At 39.5% G+C, this 21,783-nt stretch overlaps 1 protein-coding gene across 1 annotated transcript; it reads left to right on the top strand.

Annotated features, from left to right (window-relative positions):
• The first annotated feature begins 17,737 nt into the window (after nucleotides 1-17,737).
• Nucleotides 17,738-20,777, top strand: LOC117488189. Its single transcript, XM_034136989.1, has 4 exons — nucleotides 17,738-18,251; nucleotides 19,035-19,240; nucleotides 19,322-19,442; nucleotides 20,181-20,777. Exons 1-4 carry the CDS (start codon nucleotides 17,805-17,807, stop codon nucleotides 20,421-20,423), a joined length of 1,017 nt encoding a protein of 338 aa, XP_033992880.1. The 5' UTR covers nucleotides 17,738-17,804; the 3' UTR covers nucleotides 20,424-20,777.
• The last annotated feature ends 1,006 nt before the right edge of the window (nucleotides 20,778-21,783 follow it).

Genomic DNA, 21,783 nt, shown 5'->3' with positions numbered 1-21,783 from the left:
GACGTTTTGTTTGTTATTATAGCAGCTATCGGATGGAATCAATACATGGGCTGCACAGGTTGTCATGTCCGACTATCACAAGTAGAATCATAATGAAAAATACGCCGGTAAAAAGTGCCTGTAGAAAACGGCTTAGCAAGTAGTCAGTTTAGCTTCGGTTGCTATGCTAACATCACCCATGTTATACCAGAGAAACTTTCATAACAGCGTTGTGATGCCAAACAGCGTCAATTCAGACTGACACCAAACAGCGTAAATTCAGACTGACACACATTCACTTAAGGGGAACTGGGGATATGTATCAGCTGCTTGTGTGACAGTCAGACAGTGAATACTTTAGAGCCGTGTGAGCTAACCCGGAGCTAACGGGAGAATACTCCCGTTGAAGAGCAGCCAGCACTGCAGCGGTCGGTAAATGCCGCTGAAACACATTAATAAACAATGAACCACGGCACTCTGGAGAAAAGTATAAGGTTGGAGAAGTCGTTATTTAATTTAATCTGGCTTCGTATGATTAAAAGCAACACGATCATCGACCCGACGCAGTCCCCGGCCCGTTGTTGTTGTGTGAGGTGAGCTCCGTTGGGGAGAAACTCAGCGACGTAAACTGTGACGTCATGACGCAGCAGCGGCAGCACCAGTCGGGCTCTGAGCGGTGTGAAAAGAGCCGGCGCTAAACCGAAGAACCGGTTCTGAACCAGAAAAGCTCTAGCACGGAGCTAGAAGGGGAAAAGCCTTGGTGTGAAAGGGGTATCTGTGTCAGTGGGGAAGCCGTACATTCTGATTCTTACTCCTTTCTCTGAGCGATTGGAGCATCCCCAGGCAGCACAGCAAACCATGGTGGAGACTATATGCCAGGACAACACGGAGGAAAAGGCACAGACAAACTGCATGACATGCTATTCAATGTTTATTGAATTCCATGTATTTACAATGGATGTTCCTAAAACAACACTTTTAATGTCATAATCATGCTGCTGCTAGTCCATTGATAGTCACCTGTCCTTTCTGAAAGTCATAAAGAGTACATTAGTCATTTAGATTACTTATGTCCTCAAGTACCATGGGATTACTGAAACCACCATGAATTTAAAAAATGGTAGAAATGCATCTAATCTAAATTTTGAAGCATGCCTTGCCATCCCCTCCCTCTAAATATATCAATAAACATTAGGAAGTGATGCTCCTGACTACCATACCTGTTTAAGAAGATAATATTTGTTTTAAATAATTCAAAGCAATACACAACAGCAACAGGCTCTTTAACCAAGGCAACAGCCTAACATGTATATGTTAACAAGTGAACTAGCTGTTCACACTATTCCTAATATTATCCATAAATATTAGCAGATTCTATTTATTTTTTAAAACATATTGATGTAAATACATACACATATCGGTATGTTGTATAAATATTGCAAATCAAGACCTTTATTCACTACTTATTGCCAAAAATCGTAGTTCTATCTCCGATAATCATGCATTCATATGTCCCGCCACGAACTTCCGGGGAACTATTGACTCTCCCTGAACCACGTGACGATCAAGCATTTTGGACTTCCGCTGTCGTAACTCTTCTATCTATATGGTGCTGGTTGAACCTTTTCATACAGGGCCGTGGTAAGTAGGGGTGCTGAGGGTGCTGCAGCACCCCCTGATGGAGGACAGGGAATCTGCACGTCCACAAGATTAAATGGAAATATAATACAAATATAATACAAAAAAACTAATGTTCGGCCTTGATGTTCACATTCATAATTAAGTAAAGATAACACCCTTTTCACCCCGGTTACATTTTCCATTTCCCCTGAGAGGCTCAGTGAGGTAAAGGACTCTGAGTGTTTAGATAGTTCACTTTAGTCTAAGTTATCTCAGTGGGTCTCAAACGGTTTGATCACAATTTATGTAAACACATATTTCCAAGGCACTCCTTAATAATTATTAGGATAAATAAAAACAGGTTTGAAATCATTTCAATGTATACTATAGGACAGTAAACCAGACATATCGTTTAAAACTGGAGAGATTAAAAAATATGGATAAATAAATAAATAAATGTTAACTGGTAAAATAAGATATAAATGAACCAGCAAAAATCTTGCCTAGGGCAGCAAATTGGTCAGAACTGGCCCTGGTGTCATCCCCACAGCACCCCCCATTTGAAACATGTTCCCACGGCTATGTACAACCAGTGGCGACTGGTCATTAGGGGCAGGTGGGGCACAGCCCCACCTAGTGTCAGCAGAAAGTATTACAAATAATGATTACAAAAAATGCAAAAAAAATATTAAAAAATATATAAAATATATTTTAAGATCATGTTTAATCATCTGATTCGTCTGTACATTGCTGTTTTAGTCTGTGTTCTTCTAATTAGTGTCTACAGTGTGTGCCTCTTGAGCTGTTTAGAGCCATGTGGGACAAAACCGGATCATGCCCCTCCCTCTCACTGTCTAAGTGAACGGTGACTGTAAAAACGACACTGCGCATGCTCAGAGTATTTTCCTATTTAATGTGTGTGGCAAAACAATAATGACCATAGGGGCACTGAGCTGCCATCCCCACCATACGTCATCTCACATCATTCAGAGCTGATAGGCTGTAAGTACGTGTGCCGCGAAAAGTGTGCTGTGTGAAGAGGAGACGAGAGAGCTGCAGTGACGCGTCCTAAAACTCGGAAGTAAGCTGCGCAGGGCTTCCCTCGACAAAAAAGCAATTCCTCCATAGGATTTTAGAAAATAGCTCGAAATAAGATCTGTGGGAAACGTACCTGTTAGATAAATGCACGTTTTGTTCAGCCGGATAATATCCACATGTCTACCCTACTTTTATAATGTTTGAATCATAAATCTATCGATTAGATTTATGATAGACTTTTGAAACTACAAGAACATAAGGAGGACTTTTACAAAAAAGTAATAGAAATGTTTGTCCAGAAGGATAGGCAAATGGACTTCATCTTCAAGTCAAGGTAAGACCGCCATTTTATTGAAAATGGGATCTTACTAAGAGAGAACAATTCAATATTTAAATGATAAAATTACATTTTTTGGGTATCCTTTTGTTGAACTGTCTGTTTAAAATTAATCGAAGCATCAGACAAAAAAAGCTTTTGAAAATAATATTATATTTTGGTTTAGGTCAAAATATAATATTTGTAAACCTGAAGAGTCAGTGCCAGTGCCTCACCAGCCATGAACCTCACTGCACGTCACTGCAGAAGCTTATATATAGACATCTACGTTTTTTGTGCCCCACCACTTTTGTACATATAAAAACGTCACTGTGTACAACAATACGCCCAAGCTGCCCCTCCTTAAAAATGTTTACAGCAATTATCTTCCTCATTGTTTTGTTTTTAGAAAAACAAAAACTAGGTGTGTCTTGTTCTTGTTCTATCAGATGTTTAATGATTCAACATGTTTTTACACTTTCCTGTTTAGATTCTGCCTCGTGTTTGTTCTCATTGGGGCGTATGAAACAACATGTTCTATTCCAATGCTCAATTGCTCTAGGTCGGATTTCCTACTAACGTAATAGACACTTTGGACATTTATTAATCCTAGTAGATTGTGAGTCATTACTAGGCAAGGCGAGGCAAGTTTATTTATATAGCACCTTTCAACACATAGCAATTCAAAGTGCTGTACAAAAATATAAGACAATAAGATCTAACAACACTAACATGTGTAGTCAAATTTGTCTGAAAATGATTTAGAAATGTTGCTTCATTTGGATGGAAAATTTGCGAGGCGAAAATGTACCTCACTCTTAGTTTATGAAATCATCAACTCACTATATAAAAAAATGAAAATTGGCATCAACAGCACGAAAACTGGTTGCAACCATGTTGTCAAAGTAGCAGCAAAAAGAGCCGATGTGATGTACTGCCCGCTTGTTTGTTTGAGAGCTTGAACAACTACTGACAAGTGAAGAAATGCATGGATGAAATGTTGATGTGTGGTTCAGTTGCCTCTATATGCATTGAATAAAAACTGATGATTATTTGCGATGCATTTATTTGAAGCAGTATTTTATTGGTGTTGCTGGTTAAGATGAGTATGATGTAACTATTTGATAGACTAATATGTAGCTTTATCAATAATGCCGTGCCACATTTGATAAGCTATTTGTTTTGAATGTAAAGTAGTGAAGTGGGAGTTTAAACTAACAGAGATTTCATAAGTAGAGCTACTTCCTTAGGCCCGGGCAGCCGAAAATATGTTTTGTGTGCACAATTTTGGGCCTTTGGGGACTCCGTAGAATCACCGCAGACAATTACATTTCAGGAAGTTACTTTGGAACTTATTTTTTGCTAAATGAAAGTTAAAACGTTTCACTATCACTCATATCACTTTGTCTGATCTCTCTCTCTCTCTCTCTCTCTCTCTCTCTCTCTCTCTCTCTCTCTCTCTCTCTCTCTCTCTATCTCTCTCTCTCTCTAGCTATTATCTACCTCTTGTATAACTGGTCGGCCCACCTGCATTAGCACAATGGACGAAATAAATACATTCAAGTAAAACCACTTTCCAGCAGTCAGCAGCACATTGTAAAAGCTGTTGATACAACTGTTCACATTCATAATTAAGTAAAGGTAACACCCTTTTCACCCCGGTTACATTTTCCATTTCCCCTGAGAGGCTCAGTGAGGTAAAGGACTCTGAGTGTTTAGATAGTTCACTTTAGTCTAAGTTATCTCAGTGGGTCTCAAACGGTTTGATCACAATTTTTTTTTTTTATTTAACCTTTATTTAACCAGATAAAAAACATTGAGATAAAATCTCATTTTCAATGCTGACCTGGCCAAGAAGGCAGCAACGTTACACATAACACATAACACAAACATATAAAATACAGAGAACATAAAGAAAACAAAAGACGAAAAAGCAGTCACTACATTGTGCACATTAGGACAATAAAAAAAGTACACTACTTGTTACTGCAAGAGCAGCTGGTGGTGAGGACTTCAGACAACTTCAATTTAAAACATGAAATAGAGACAAGTGCCCTCAGTTTGAGGCGTGATTGAAGGTCATTCCAAGACCAAGGACCATAATAAGAAAGACTCCTTTTTCCAGCCTCAGTCCGTACAGTAGGTACCTGGACCCGTATCCAGGCACTGGGTCTGAGGTTGTAAGAGTCACAAACTGGAGCAAATCTGACACATATGTAGAGTGGAAGCTTACCTAAAATGGCTTTATACATTAATAAAAACCAGTGCTGCATCCTACGCATAGTAAGTGAGGACCATCCAGTTAGGGTATACAGTGTGCAATGATGAGTCCTATAGGGTGCATTTGATATATAACGCAGTGCAGCATGGTAAAGTGGGTCAAGTTTGGCCAAAACAGTGGGACAGGCAAATCTATAAATGGTATCACCGTAGTCCAGCTGGGACAGGAATAAGCCAGAGACCAACCTTTTACGGGATGAAATTGAAAAACAACATTTAAATCTGAAAAGGAAGCCAAGAGTGAATTTCAATTTCTTTGTTAAAACTTCAATATGGTGTTTAAAGTTCAGATTACTGTCCAACCAAAAGCCCAGATATTTGTAGGTATCAACAAATTCAACAGAAACGCCATCAAGGGTGTCAATGGAGAGGCAAGAGGAGGACGCTGACTTGGGAGCAAAAAGCATTGCTTTGGTTTTTTTACTGTTCAATAGCAGTTTAGAATCAAGAAGCGCATGCTGCAGCGTGATAAAATCTGATTTTAAATTGGAAACGGCCATATCCAGAGAAGGAGCACACGAGTATACAATAGTGTCATCAGCATACATATGATAGGTAGAAAATTGCATCTGATTACAAATAGTGTTTACATATAATGAAAAGAGCAAGGGCCCCAAGATAGAGCCCTGTGGAACTCCCTTCTCCAAGGTGACAGGGTCAGAGACAGTACTACCCAACCTGACGCATTGAGTGCGGTCGGTTAGATAACTCTGAAACCAGCAAATGGCATTGTGACCGAAACGAGACACCAACATAACATTAGACATAATGTGGTGATCTACAGTGTCAAATGCTTTGGCTAGGTCAATAAACAATGCAACACAAACTGATTTCTTATCCAAAGCAGCCTTAATATCGTCTAAGACTTTCAGACTGGCAGTCACAGTACTGTGCTTTGATCTGAATCCAGATTGCATAGGGTTAAGGATGTTGTGTGAATTTAAAAAAAGTTTTAGCTGAGTAGAAACAAGGGACTCAAGAATCTTTGATAACACAGAAAGATTTGAGATAGGACGATAGTTATTCAACTCCGTGGGATCACCAGCTTTCAAGAGGGGCGATACCAGAGCTTGCTTCCACACAGCTGGCAGTGTGTGAGTGGACAGGGAGAGATTAAAAATATCAGTTACTGGTTGTGCTATCATCTGAGCTGCAATTTTTAAAAAGAACGGGTCAAGGCCGTCAGGCCCGGCAGACTTTTTAGGATCAATCGAGTGCAAACCCTGTAAGACTTCAGAGACCGAGAAATAAGCTAAATCAAAAACAGGGGAGTTCAACTCTGGACTATGGCTGTGAGTACGACCATTTAGAGAGTCATGACTTTGCTCATCAAAAATGTGACCAGCCTTTTTGAAGTGAGCATTAAAGGCATTAGACATACCATCTGAATCTGAAATAAAAGAATCATTGACCTTCAGTTTTTGTGGGAAACTAGAAACCTTCTTGTTCTGAAGTGATTTAATTGTTTTCCAGAATTTGGAATGGTCATTAAAACAATCAGTGGTTAAGCTCAGATAGTAATCAGCTTTAGCTTTTTTAATAAGGGCAGAACATTTATTTCTGAGGACACGAAAAAGAAGCCAGTCATCACTAGTGTTAGACTTTCTAGCTAAGGACCATTGCTTATTTCGATCATGAATGAGATCAGATAGTTCTCTAGTAAAACCATGGAGTGTTCCTATTCTTAACTCTGAATTTTCTATGGGGGGGCATGTCTATTAATAATCGATAAAAAGTGATCAATAAAAAATTGGACGGCAACATCAACAGATGGAATTAACGCTGTGAAGTGCCATTTAACCTCCGCCAGATCGTGTAGGAAAGCCTGCTCAGAGATGTGTTTACATACAATTTACATACAACAGAGGAGCAGCCTCTAAGCTCCGGAATCCGGTTCGTTTCGAGCACCAAAAAGTTGTCCGTGTAGAAGCAAGAACCGCTTACGTCGGAGGGGGGCGAGATTAACCTGAGATAACAGTTAAGGCGAGTACGGCAAATAAAAGTTGTAACCAGCAGTAGTGCTGAGCAAAGTGACTAGAACGCAACCACACACTTGTAAAAAAAAACACGCTTATAAAGTCAGGCAACACTAACCAGGCTTCGTGTGATTCTGTTTATTTGTACCTTACTTTGACCATCCGTTCGCTGTTATTGATCATTGTGGAGAGCAGGCAGACGTTTTGTTTGTTATTATAGCAGCTATCGGATGGAATCAATACATGGGCTGCACAGGTTGTCATGTCCGACTATCACAAGTAGAATCATAATGAAAAATACGCCGGTAAAAAGTGCCTGTAGAAAACGGCTTAGCAAGTAGTCAGTTTAGCTTCGGTTGCTATGCTAACATCACCCATGTTATACCAGAGAAACTTTCATAACAGCGTTGTGATGCCAAACAGCGTCAATTCAGACTGACACCAAACAGCGTAAATTCAGACTGACACACATTCACTTAAGGGGAACTGGGGATATGTATCAGCTGCTTGTGTGACAGTCAGACAGTGAATACTTTAGAGCCGTGTGAGCTAACCCGGAGCTAACGGGAGAATACTCCCGTTGAAGAGCAGTCAGCACTGCAGCGGTCGGTAAATGCCGCTGAAACACATTAATAAACAATGAACCACGGCACTCTGGAGAAAAGTATAAGGTTGGAGAAGTCGTTATTTAATTTAATCTGGCTTCGTATGATTAAAAGCAACACGATCATCGACCCGACGCAGTCCCCGGCCCGTTGTTGTTGTGTGAGGTGAGCTCCGTTGGGGAGAAACTCAGCGACGTAAACTGTGACGTCATGACGCAGCAGCGGCAGCACCAGTCGGGCTCTGAGCGGTGTGAAAAGAGCCGGCGCTAAACCGAAGAACCGGTTCTGAACCAGAAAAGCTCTAGCACGGAGCTAGAAGGGGAAAAGCCTTGGTGTGAAAGGGGTATCTGTGTCAGTGGGGAAGCCGTACATTCTGATTCTTACTCCTTTCTCTGAGCGATTGGAGCATCCCCAGGCAGCACAGCAAACCATGGTGGAGACTATATGCCAGGACAACACGGAGGAAAAGGCACAGACAAACTGCATGACATGCTATTCAATGTTTATTGAATTCCATGTATTTACAATGGATGTTCCTAAAACAACACTTTTAATGTCATAATCATGCTGCTGCTAGTCCATTGAGTCACCTGTCCTTTCTGAAAGTCATAAAGAGTACATTAGTCATTTAGATTACTTATGTCCTCAAGTACCATGGGATTACTGAAACCACCATGAATTTAAAAAATGGTAGAAATGAATCTAATCTAAATTTTGAAGCATGCCTTGCCATCCCCTCCCTCTAAATATATCAATAAACATTAGGAAGTGATGCTCCTGACTACCATACCTGTTTAAGAAGATAATATTTGTTTTAAATAATTCAAAGCAATACACAACAGCAACAGGCTCTTTAACCAAGGCAACAGCCTAACATGTATATGTTAACAAGTGAACTAGCTGTTCACACTATTCCTAATATTATCCATAAATATTAGCAGATTCTATTTATTTTTTAAAACATATTGATGTAAATACATACACATATCGGTATGTTGTATAAATATTGCAAATCAAGACCTTTATTCACTACTTATTGCCAAAAATCGTAGTTCTATCTCCGATAATCATGCATTCATATGTCCCGCCACGAACTTCCGGGGAACTATTGACTCTCCCTGAACCACGTGACGATCAAGCATTTTGGACTTCCGCTGTCGTAACTCTTCTATCTATATGGTGCTGGTTGAACCTTTTCATACAGGGCCGTGGTAAGTAGGGGTGCTGAGGGTGCTGCAGCACCCCCTGATGGAGGACAGGGAATCTGCACGTCCACAAGATTAAATGGAAATATAATACAAATATAATACAAAAAAAACTAATGTTCGGCCTTGATGTTCACATTCATAATTAAGTAAAGATAACACCCTTTTCACCCCGGTTACATTTTCCATTTCCCCTGAGAGGCTCAGTGAGGTAAAGGACTCTGAGTGTTTAGATAGTTCACTTTAGTCTAAGTTATCTCAGTGGGTCTCAAACGGTTTGATCACAATTTATGTAAACACATATTTCCAAGGCACTCCTTAATAATTATTAGGATAAATAAAAACAGGTTTGAAATCATTTCAATGTATACTATAGGACAGTAAACCAGACATATCGTTTAAAACTGGAGAGATTAAAAAATATGGATAAATAAATAAATAAATGTTAACTGGTAAAATAAGATATAAATGAACCAGCAAAAATCTTGCCTAGGGCAGCAAATTGGTCAGAACTGGCCCTGGTGTCATCCCCACAGCACCCCCCATTTGAAACATGTTCCCACGGCTATGTACAACCAGTGGCGACTGGTCATTAGGGGCAGGTGGGGCACAGCCCCACCTAGTGTCAGCAGAAAGTATTACAAATAATGATTACAAAAAATGCAAAAAAAATATTAAAAAATATATAAAATATATTTTAAGATCATGTTTAATCATCTGATTCGTCTGTACATTGCTGTTTTAGTCTGTGTTCTTCTAATTAGTGTCTACAGTGTGTGCCTCTTGAGCTGTTTAGAGCCATGTGGGACAAAACCTGATCATGCCCCTCCCTCTCACTGTCTAAGTGAACGGTGACTGTAAAAACTACACTGCGCATGCTCAGAGTATTTTCCTATTTAATGTGTGTGGCAAAACAATAATGACCATAGGGGCACTGAGCTGCCATCCCCACCATACGTCATCTCACATGATTCAGAGCTGATAGGCTGTAAGTACGTGTGCCGCGAAAAGTGTGCTGTGTGAAGAGGAGACGAGAGAGGTGCAGTGACGCGTCCTAAAACTCGGAAGTAAGCTGCGCAGGGCTTCCCTCGACAAAAAAGCAATTCCTCCATAGGATTTTAGAAAATAGCTCGAAATAAGATCTGTGGGAAACGTACCTGTTAGATAAATGCACGTTTTGTTCAGCCGGATAATATCCACATGTCTACCCTACTTTTATAATGTTTGAATCATAAATCTATCGATTAGATTTATGATAGACTTTTGAAACTACAAGAAGATAAGGAGGACTTTTACAAAAAAGTAATAGAGATTTTGTCCAGAAGGATAGGCAAATGGACTTCATCTTCAAGTCAAGGTAAGACCGCAATTTTATTGAAAATGGGATCTTACTAAGAGAGAACAATTCAATATTTAAATGATAAAATTACATTTTTTGGGTATCCTTTTGTTGAACTGTCTGTTTAAAATTAATCGAAGCATCAGACAAAAAAAAGCTTTTGAAAATAATATTATATTTTGGTTTAGGTCAAAATATAATATTTGTAAACCTGAAGAGTCAGTGCCAGTGCCTCACCAGCCATGAACCTCACTGCACGTCACTGCAGAAGCTTATATATAGACATCTACGTTTTTTGTGCCCCACCACTTTTGTACATATAAAAACGTCACTGTGTACAACAATACGCCCAAGCTGCCCCTCCTTAAAAATGTTTACAGCAATTATCTTCCTCATTGTTTTGTTTTTAGAAAAACAAAAACTAGGTGTGTCTTGTTCTTGTTCTATCAGATGTTTAATGATTCAACATGTTTTTACACTTTCCTGTTTAGATTCTGCCTCGTGTTTGTTCTCATTGGGGCGTATGAAACAACATGTTCTATTCCAATGCTCAATTGCTCTAGGTCGGATTTCCTACTAACGTAATAGACACTTTGGACATTTATTAATCCTAGTAGATTGTGAGTCATTACTAGGCAAGGCGAGGCAAGTTTATTTATATAGCACCTTTCAACACATAGCAATTCAAAGTGCTGTACAAAAATATAAGACAATAAGATCTAACAACACTAACATGTGTAGTCAAATTTGTCTGAAAATGATTTAGAAATGTTGCTTCATTTGGATGGAAAATTTGCGAGGCGAAAATGTACCTCACTCTTAGTTTATGAAATCATCAACTCACTATATAAAAAAATGAAAATTGGCATCAACAGCACGAAAACTGGTTGCAACCATGTTGTCAAAGTAGCAGCAAAAAGAGCCGATGTGATGTACTGCCCGCTTGTTTGTTTGAGAGCTTGAACAACAACTGACAAGTGAAGAAATGCATGGATGAAATGTTGATGTGTGGTTCAGTTGCCTCTATATCAGGGGTCTCCAACCTTTCTTCATCTGAGAGCTACTTTCAAAAAATGAAAGTGGCCAAGAGCTACTTGCATCACATCGCTTACATTTATTCACATAGCCCTCATCAGTTGAATTAAGCTATACTTTTGTACACGTGTGAAATTGCAATACCTAAAGCTTATCAAAAATAAGGTCCAAGAAAACGAAGATTTCTCACATATTATTATGGCCCACATAATAAGTACATCACTGAACATTCACATAAGTGTCCTTAATCACCACCTTACAAGCATTTCACTCTTTTTTTAGTGAGATGAATGGCACTGCATGCAGTCCACCATAGAGGTGTATGCTGGACCCACTTAGGTTCACTAATAGAGTCATTTAAATGTTCATCAGTCGGTCTTGTTCTGTATTTAGATTTCATTCATGTCAGAAAAAGCTGCTTCACAAAGGTATGTAGAACAGAACCAAATAAGCAGACATTTTCAGTGCTGCTTGGTGAATGTTCTTATAGTTTTCTGGGTCTACAAGGCTCCAGAAATGTTGTGAGTTTTGCTGAGACTTAAGCTGAACATTATTTTGGAGATCTCCACAGGATTGACACTGAACAGTTGTTCAGCCATCTTTTTCTTCTTCTTCTTCGTCTTGACATTAAATTATAAACCATAATAAATCAATTGTATAGGTCTAGCCTCCGTATATCTGTGTGTGAAAATGGTTCCATTCTCAAAAACAAAAAACTAATACTTCTGCTCTGCAGTCTAGCTGCAGCTTCTAGCTACGGTCTTCTGTTAAAAAAAAGACACTGAATGTCTTGAATGTGGCATCACACACATGACTTGAGTCTGAAAACAGCAGGAGTATTTACAATAGCATTATAAAAACAAAAATAGTGCATGTGGGTGCACACTTACATTATCTGTCTTACTGTTACATAAATCCCATGAATGTATGAGATTAAGTTAGCTTCATCATATCTCAATCAGTGATTAAGTGAATAATAAAGTTTCTATCGGGTCACTATCAGCCTGTCACTCATTATTTTCAGGGAGGGGGCGGGGTTTGGAGGAACGGAGAGGAGACGGTGATCGCGGAAGCTTTCCTCCTGCCTTCACAAACTTTACACAAGTATTTATCAACTGAAAATAGCAAGAGGACATTCATACTCTGCAATCCAAGACTTGATTAAATCCACCAAAAACCTGACATGACGATAACGAGTGTTTTTCAAAAAAACACAAATCCCTCCCTGTGTGTCTCTGAGGCGCAGCGACAGGGCCTGATTCAGAGCGGGTCATTCTGCTGTTGGTTCTGGACTGGTGTTGGTGGAGAAAGCAGACTGCTCCGTGTGTGATGTCGCTGTGCTGCTGTCACGTCTGTTCCTTGATCTCTGCGTCACCGACCATTTGATATTCATGTGACAGAAAAAATTCTAAAATAAAAAAACGTTATGGTCCAGCCGCGGCCGAAAAATCAATAAGCAACCTTACTACGCTATAATCGATAATCGAGCGGCGAGCTACTGAAAAGCTGCCCGCGAGCTACCGGTAGCTCGCGATCGACGTGTTGGAGAGCCCTGCTCTATATGCATTGAATAAAAACTGATGATTATTTGCGATGCATTTATTTGAAGCAGTATTTTATTGGTGTTGCTGGTTAAGATGAGTATGATGTAACTATTTGATAGACTAATATGTAGCTTTATCAATAATGCCGTGCCACATTTGATAAGCTATTTGTTTTGAATGTAAAGTAGTGAAGTGGGAGTTTAAACTAACAGAGATTTCATAAGTAGAGCTACTTCCTTAGGCCCGGGCAGCCGAAAAATATGTTTTGTGTGCACAATTTTGGGCCTTTGGGGACTCCGTAGAATCACCGCAGACAATTAACATTTCAGGAAGTTACTTTGGAACTTATTTTTTGCTAAATGAAAGTTAAAACGTTTCACTATCACTCATATCACTTTGTCTGATCTCTCTCTCTCATCTCTCTCTCTCCTCTCTCTCTCATCTCTCCTCTCTCTCTCTCTCTCCTCTCTCTCTCTCTCTCTCTCTCTCTCTCTAGCTATTATCTACCTCTTGTATAACTGGTCGGCCCCACCTGCATTAGCACAATGGACGAAATAAATACATTCAAGTAAAACCACTTTCCAGCAGTCAGCAGCACATTGTAAAAGCTGTTGATACAACTGTTCACATTCATAATTAAGTAAAGGTAACACCCTTTTCACCCCGGTTACATTTTCCATTTCCCCTGAGAGGCTCAGTGAGGTAAAGGACTCTGAGTGTTTAGATAGTTCACTTTAGTCTAAGTTATCTCAGTGGGTCTCAAACGGTTTGATCACAATTTTTTTTTTTTATTTAACCTTTATTTAACCAGATAAAAAACATTGAGATAAAATCTCATTTTCAATGCTGACCTGGCCAAGAAGGCAGCAACGTTACACATAACACATAACACAAACATATAAAATACAGAGAACATAAAGAAAACAAAAGACGAAAAAGCAGTCACTACATTGTGCACATTAGGACAATAAAAAAAGTACACTACTTGTTACTGCAAGAGCAGCTGGTGGTGAGGACTTCAGACAACTTCAATTTAAAACATGAAATAGAGACAAGTGCCCTCAGTTTGAGGCGTGATTGAAGGTCATTCCAAGACCAAGGACCATAATAAGAAAGACTCCTTTTTCCAGCCTCAGTCCGTACAGTAGGAACCTGGACCCGTATCCAGGCACTGGGTCTGAGGTTGTAAGAGTCACAAACTGGAGCAAATCTGACACATATGTAGAGTGGAAGCTTACCTAAAATGGCTTTATACATTAATAAAAACCAGTGCTGCATCCTATGCATAGTAAGTGAGGACCATCCAGTTAGGGTATACAGTGTGCAATGATGAGTCCTATAGGGTGCATTTGATATATAACGCAGTGCAGCATGGTAAAGTGGGTCAAGTTTGGCCAAAACAGTGGGACAGGCAAATCTATAAATGGTATCACCGTAGTCCAGCTGGGACAGGAATAAGCCAGAGACCAACCTTTTACGGGATGAAATTGAAAAACAACATTTAAATCTGAAAAGGAAGCCAAGAGTGAATTTCAATTTCTTTGTTAAAACTTCAATATGGTGTTTAAAGTTCAGATTACTGTCCAACCAAAAGCCCAGATATTTGTAGGTATCAACAAATTCAACAGAAACGCCATCAAGGGTGTCAATGGAGAGGCAAGAGGAGGACGCTGACTTGGGAGCAAAAAGCATTGCTTTGGTTTTCTTACTGTTCAATAGCAGTTTAGAATCAAGAAGCGCATGCTGCAGCGTGATAAAATCTGATTTTAAATTGGAAACGGCCATATCCAGAGAAGGAGCACACGAGTATACAATAGTGTCATCAGCATACATATGATAGGTAGAAAATTGCATCTGATTACAAATAGTGTTTACATATAATGAAAAGAGCAAGGGCCCCAAGATAGAGCCCTGTGGAACTCCCTTCTCCAAGGTGACAGGGTCAGAGACAGTACTACCCAACCTGACGCATTGAGTGCGGTCGGTTAGATAACTCTGAAACCAGCAAATGGCATTGTGACCGAAACGAGACACCAACATAACATTAGACATAATGTGGTGATCTACAGTGTCAAATGCTTTGGCTAGGTCAATAAACAATGCAACACAAACTGATTTCTTATCCAAAGCAGCCTTAATATCGTCTAAGACTTTCAGACTGGCAGTCACAGTACTGTGCTTTGATCTGAATCCAGATTGCATAGGGTTAAGGATGTTGTGTGAATTTAAAAAAAGTTTTAGCTGAGTAGAAACAAGGGACTCAAGAATCTTTGATAACACAGAAAGATTTGAGATAGGACGATAGTTATTCAACTCCGTGGGATCACCAGCTTTCAAGAGGGGCGATACCAGAGCTTGCTTCCACACAGCTGGCAGTGTGTGAGTGGACAGGGAGAGATTAAAAATATCAGTTACTGGTTGTGCTATCATCTGAGCTGCAATTTTTAAAAAGAACGGGTCAAGGCCGTCAGGCCCGGCAGACTTTTTAGGATCAATCGAGTGCAAACCCTGTAAGACTTCAGAGACCGAGAAATAAGCTAAATCAAAAACAGGGGAGTTCAACTCTTGACTATGGCTGTGAGTACGACCATTTAGAGAGTCATGACTTTGCTCATCAAAAATGTGACCAGCCTTTTTGAAGTGAGCATTAAAGGCATTAGACATACCATCTGAATCTGAAATAAAAGAATCATTGACCTTCAGTTTTTGTGGGAAACTAGAAACCTTCTTGTTCTGAAGTGATTTAATTGTTTTCCAGAATTTGGAATGGTCATTAAAACAATCAGTGGTTAAGCTCAGATAGTAATCAGCTTTAGCTTTTTTAATAAGGGCAGAACATTTATTTCTGAGGACACGAAAAAGAAGCCAGTCATCACTAGTGTTAGACTTTCTAGCTAAGGACCATTGCTTATTTCGATCATGAATGAGATCAGATAGTTCTCTAGTAAACCATGGAGTGTTCCTATTCTTAACTCTGAATTTTCTAAGGGGGGCATGTCTATTAATAATCGATAAAAAGTGATCAATAAAAAATTGGACGGCAACATCAACAGATGGAATTAACGCTGTGAAGTGCCATTTAACCTCCGCCAGATCGTGTAGGAAAGCCTGCTCAGAGATGTGTTTACATACAATTTATGTAAACACATATTTCCAAGGCACTCCTTTATAATTATTAGGATAAATAAAAACAGGTTTGAAATCATTTCAATGTATACTATAGGACAGTAAACCAGCAATATCCTTTAAAACTGGAGAGATTAAAAAATATGGATAAATAAATAAATAAATGTTAACTGGTAAAATAAGATATAAATGAACCAGCAAAAATCTTGCCTAGGGCAGCAAACTGGTCAGAACCGGCCCTGGTGTCATCCCCACAGCACGCCCCATTTGAAACATGTTCCCACGGCTATGTACAACCAGTGGCGACTGGAGAGGACTCTTTAAAGTAGAGACACTACATACTGATATACACCTGAACAAAGTGTTCTAACACTGCACTGTATTAATACTCTGTTACAGTGAAAGTACTAACACTACACTGTATTAATACTCTGTTACAGTAAAAGTACTAACATTACACTGTATTAATACTCTGTTACAGTGAAAGTACTAACACTACCCTGTATTAATACTCTGTTACAGTGAAAGTACTAACATTACACTGTATTAATACTCTGTTACAGTGAAAGTACTAACAGTACACTGTATTAATACTCTGTTACAGTGAAAGTACTAACACTACCCTGTATTAATACTCTGTTACAGTGAAAGTACTAACACTACACTGTATTAATACTCTGTTACAGTGAAAGTACTAACACTACACTGTATTAATACTCTGTTACAGTGAAAGTACTAACATTACACTGTATTAATACTCTGTTACAGTACACTGTAAAGGAACTCTGTGACGCGTTGTTTAAATATCACGGAAGGAGAGGGATGGGTTCAAAAACAAAATAGAGTTTATTCCAAAAAGTCAGCCACTTAGGCAAACAACAGAAAACAAACACAGTCTTCCTTTATTCTGGGAGGTGTTGTAATCGGTCCGTCCTCTCAGGAACCGGCCTATTGCAAGAGGGACCGGAACCAGGTTACCAGAGTGCTCTCATGTAGTGACTTATTACCTGATCCGATCAGCTGTCTGGCCCCCACTCCCATGTCTCCATCAGCCGGCGCACTAACAAGGCTCAAGGTTCAAGGCTTTTATTAGTCATATGTGCACAGCTGGCGATGAGGTCACAGGCTCCTCCAACAGAGCAACACAATAACACAGATCAACAGAAAAAAAATAGTGCAAGTAAATACAAAAAGAAAAATAGTAAAAAAGTGAAATAGTGAAATAGTACAAGTGATTGGATTTGATATAATAGATACATCATTTCTAAGTAGCAGCCAGATGAATGTTATGATGTTGTTTCAAAAGTTCATACTCTTTATGACTTTTGAATATGTTGTGTGTCTTTTCCTGACTGTGTGCACGGCAGTAATCTGTAATTATTAATGGTAGCACTCTGAAGTGTGTGTTGTGTAGTGTGTGGTGTGTAGTGTGTGTTGTGTAATGTGTGTTTTGTAGTGTGTGTTGTGTAGTGTGTGTTTTGTAGTGTGTGTTTGATGTATTTTATTCCAAAGCTTTAACTGGTGGAGGGTTGGGATCAGACAAGTGTGTTTGAGTTTCTCTGGGTAGTAAAAAAAAACTGCACTGGGCATCTAAACCTCTTAGACCGCTTCCTCCATCTCATGATGACGCACATTAATGATATTTACCAACAGGGCGTGTTGGCAGGTGGGGTTTATCTTCAGTCTCTAGCTGTACTCTGTCAGCTGTAATAGATCATCCTCAGAGGAGAGCCAGCTGATCATGGAGGCTGAATGGAACAGGAGGGGAACTTACGTTCACTTTGTAAAGAAGGAGCATCTGAAGCTGGATGATTTGAGAAAGACAAAGGGCTTAAATAACAAATACCTCATAAAATATGACGAAATCCCAGAATACCCACGACCAGAGATCCATGTGAGCCACCTGAAGCACGACACTGACAGACAGGGTTTGAACGGCATCAAATATTCCGGAGGCTTCAAGGACCCGTTTGGAAAAGGCCTGGTGTGGTGGGGTCTGGTTGTTGGGGGGGAGGAACTCAGATCAGCTGAGCAGCGCCTCCTCCAGGAAACAGAGCAGCAGGTCCAGGTTCAGCAGAGCTTCCTGGGGGAGTTTGCCTCCTCACCGGCCTTCAAGAAGAGCTCCAGGCTGGGATCGTACCGCTTCACCTTCCCCCTTCAGGAGCTGCTAGAGGCCTACAGTCTGCAGGTACTGAGGTCAGGGTTTAGGACTCATAATGCTGACTCATGTCAGGGTGTAGGACTCATAATGCTGACTCATGTCAGGGTTTAAGACTCATAATGCTGACTCATGTCAGGGTGTAGGACTCATAATGCTGACTCATGTCAGGGTTTAGGACTCATAATGCTGACTCATGTCAGGGTTTAGGACTCATAATGCTGACTCATGTCAGGGTTTAGGACTCATATTGCTGACTCATGTCAGGGTTTAGGACTCATAATGCTGACTCATGTCAGGGTGTAGGACTCATAATGCTGACTCATGTCAGGGTGTAGGACTCATAATGCTGACTCATGTCAGGGTTTAGGACTCATAATGCTGACTCATGTCAGGGTTTAGGACTCATAATGCTGACTCATGTCAGGGTTTAGGACTCATAATGCTGACTCATGTCAGGGTTTAGGACTCATAATGCTGACTCATGTCAGGGTTTAGGACTCATAATGCTGACTCATGTCAGGGTTCAGGACTCATAATGCTGACTCACGTCAGGATCCAGCTATCGAAGGGGCTGGTACTCAACAACATGCAGTTACAGCATTTCCATAAGTGACTCTTTGGCATACCGTGACTTTAATTTGCATACTGGCACTCCTCACAGGCTGCCACTACTTTTACTCTCGAATCATTTTCAGATGTCAGGGTTTAGGACTCATAATGCCATTCCATTAATATAAGTTTATCATTTTGTTGAATGATTTTTCCACGTGATTCTGTGATTCTGTGTAAAAGCTCTTCTTCTCTCTCCAGTTTTGCGGCGGTGAGCAGCCCCTCATGCGGGTGTATGAGACCCACCTGTACAAACAGGAAGTGATGTACGCTGTGCTGGTCCACAGTCCGGCCAATCAGGAGCAGTTCTCTAAATATCCTCTTCTGAGCGACGACCCAAACGCTGTCTGCTGCTACAGAGATGGCCGCTTCATCTGGAGGCCTGAGGCCATGTGTGAAACTCACAGGTGAGAAAACAACAATGACAGGTAACCTGGGAGGTTCAGACAGGGAATGCGTTATGGATTGACTTCCTGTCTCTTTGTCAGCTACGAGTTGTTCCGGAACGATGAGACTCAGCAGATGGAGGCTCGGCCCTACGAGCCCAACTGGAAGGCCCCGTACTACGTCTGGGATAATGTGGGCATCGCTCTGCATGTGAAGGACAAGGTGATCACTTCCTCTTTGTTTTCTTGTCCACAGCTCAGCGTCAGGCTTTTCTCTACATTTCATATATTTATATATTTCCAGGATAACTTTGTAGGACTGATCAGAGTGGATCTGGTCCGTCTTCTTCAAGGACTCGTTTCAGAGTTTAATCTCAGCTCCTTTTCTCAGAAGCACCACGGCCATGTTATTAAGGAAATACAAAATATATTCAAAAAGTGAAACATGTCGAGAAGAAAATGTGTAAAAGGAAAGAAAAAAAAAAAAAAAATCTTATAACGAAAGAATACTTGAAAAACCTTCAAAAACATCTGAAAAACAACTTTTAAAGATAAATAACAGTCAGAAAAATATGAATAACATTTTTACACTAAATGGAGAAAATTCCACATAAATGTATATATAGAAATATAGAAATGTGGAAAAACTATATATATATATATATATATATGTGACAATGTAAAGGGCTTTCAATCGATTAAAAATGTAATTGAAATGTATTCATTGGGATTTCCATAGTTTCCAAATGTTTTAAAGGGAAATCTTTCAGGTTCAGAAAGCGTGCACGTGTTAAAAAAATGAAAGTTGTTTTATTAACACATTGACTTTTATCATCCTAATATTTATTCATAAATAATATGATTTAAAAAGGATTGTTAAGTGACGTGTTCCCAGAGGCTCATGGGAGTTGTAGTTAATGATGGGGTCCATGTTGCTGAATCTGAACTCTTCCTGTTTCAGCTGCTGGAGTTCGATCCGGTCCGACTGAGAGAGAAACTGAAGTTCTGCACAGGAGAAATACTCAAAACACAGGTCCAGTTTGGAGTCAGGCTTCTCCACTCTAAGGTCCAGTTTGATGAATTCCCGTTAGCCGAGGAGATTGTTCGGAGTCTTTGGCCTGAAGACCCCTCCCCACTGGAGAGAGATGAAGACCCCTCCCCACTGGAGAGAGATGAAGAGCAGGACATTAATAAAGCAGAATAGATCAGAGTTTAGATAAGCACATCCTGCCTTCACTGAACTAACATTACATTCAGAGTTGGAGCTAAATATTGGTTTATCTTATTTTACAAGTAAACATTTATTTTCTAGCCGTTTTTGTTTTAGTGAATGAATCATTATTTATCGTAATAATTGTAGTTGCAGTAGTTTTGCTTTTATTTTGAAGGAGGTGTGGGCTCCTGGTGATTAGTATATATTGATCACAGGTGGTGGGGGGGGGACGCACCAGTTTGAGCATATGGTTTTCTACAAGGAGCGACAGCCAGAGAGGGAGAAAGGTGAAAATCATTGATCTCTGTATTTTATTGGAATACTACAATAAACGGATGAAAGGATGTTCTGCCTGGACATTGGACTTTATTCCCTGCGTAACATTTGCTTTCTGGGCCCAGCGGCAGTTTGAGTTTAAGTTAGATTATTATTGTATTTCTTTAGTTAGCCTTAGCATTCAGGATGATCAGGATTCACCAAACCAAGGGTCCAAATCTGGCCAGGACACTTTGGGGAAATATCTAACAGGAACATTTTGATTTCTTTAGATCACATTATTCACACTTATATCAATAATCAGGGTTTTTAAGACTTACATATAAATATTCTAAATAACTAATACAAAAAGTACATATAAATAATGTAAATAAACACCACATATAAATATGTATAAGCAGGCAGTATACTGTAAATTTAGGAGTATTAAAGGAGTGAAATAACTACAGATATTATGGGATTAAGATGAAACATGGTTCATATTCAGGAGGATTTATCTCCAGGTTAAAATGTTAAAGTGTCTCATTTATTGATAACAATTAAACCTAATATTAGTTGTAACTCTGGTGGAATCAGTAGAAAATATACTTTTCCAATATCATCTAAAAGATGGACGTTTTTAGGAAAATGTAAATGTAATTAATATAAATGAAATGAAACTCCATATTTTAAACATGATGCCGCCCCCTGCTGGCTCTCATAATACTACACTGTATTAATACTCTGTTACAGTGAAAGTACTAACACTACACTGTATTAATACTCTGTTACAGTGAAAGTACTAACACTACACTGTATTAATACTCTGTTACAGTAAAAGTACTAACACTACACTGTATTAATACTCTGTTACAGTGAAAGTACTAACACTACACTGTATTAATACTCTGTTACAGTAAAAGTACTAACACGCACACACGCATAGGAATGTTAAGAGACAAAGAAATGATAAACATTCTGAGAGGCCGACTACAAAAGGTAGACTCAATGGCTCTTGATGACCTCAATGAGCAGTGCCAATACATGCTGTGGTATAAAAAGAAATAGATTTCTTCTATTTTGTGATGATTTGTTT

This window comes from Trematomus bernacchii, unplaced genomic scaffold (genome assembly GCF_902827165.1).
Source record: "Trematomus bernacchii unplaced genomic scaffold, fTreBer1.1, whole genome shotgun sequence".
Lineage (NCBI taxonomy): Eukaryota > Metazoa > Chordata > Actinopteri > Perciformes > Nototheniidae > Trematomus > Trematomus bernacchii.
The sequence above is the reverse complement of the archived record's forward strand: the minus strand, read 5'-3'. Positions and strand labels throughout refer to the sequence as shown.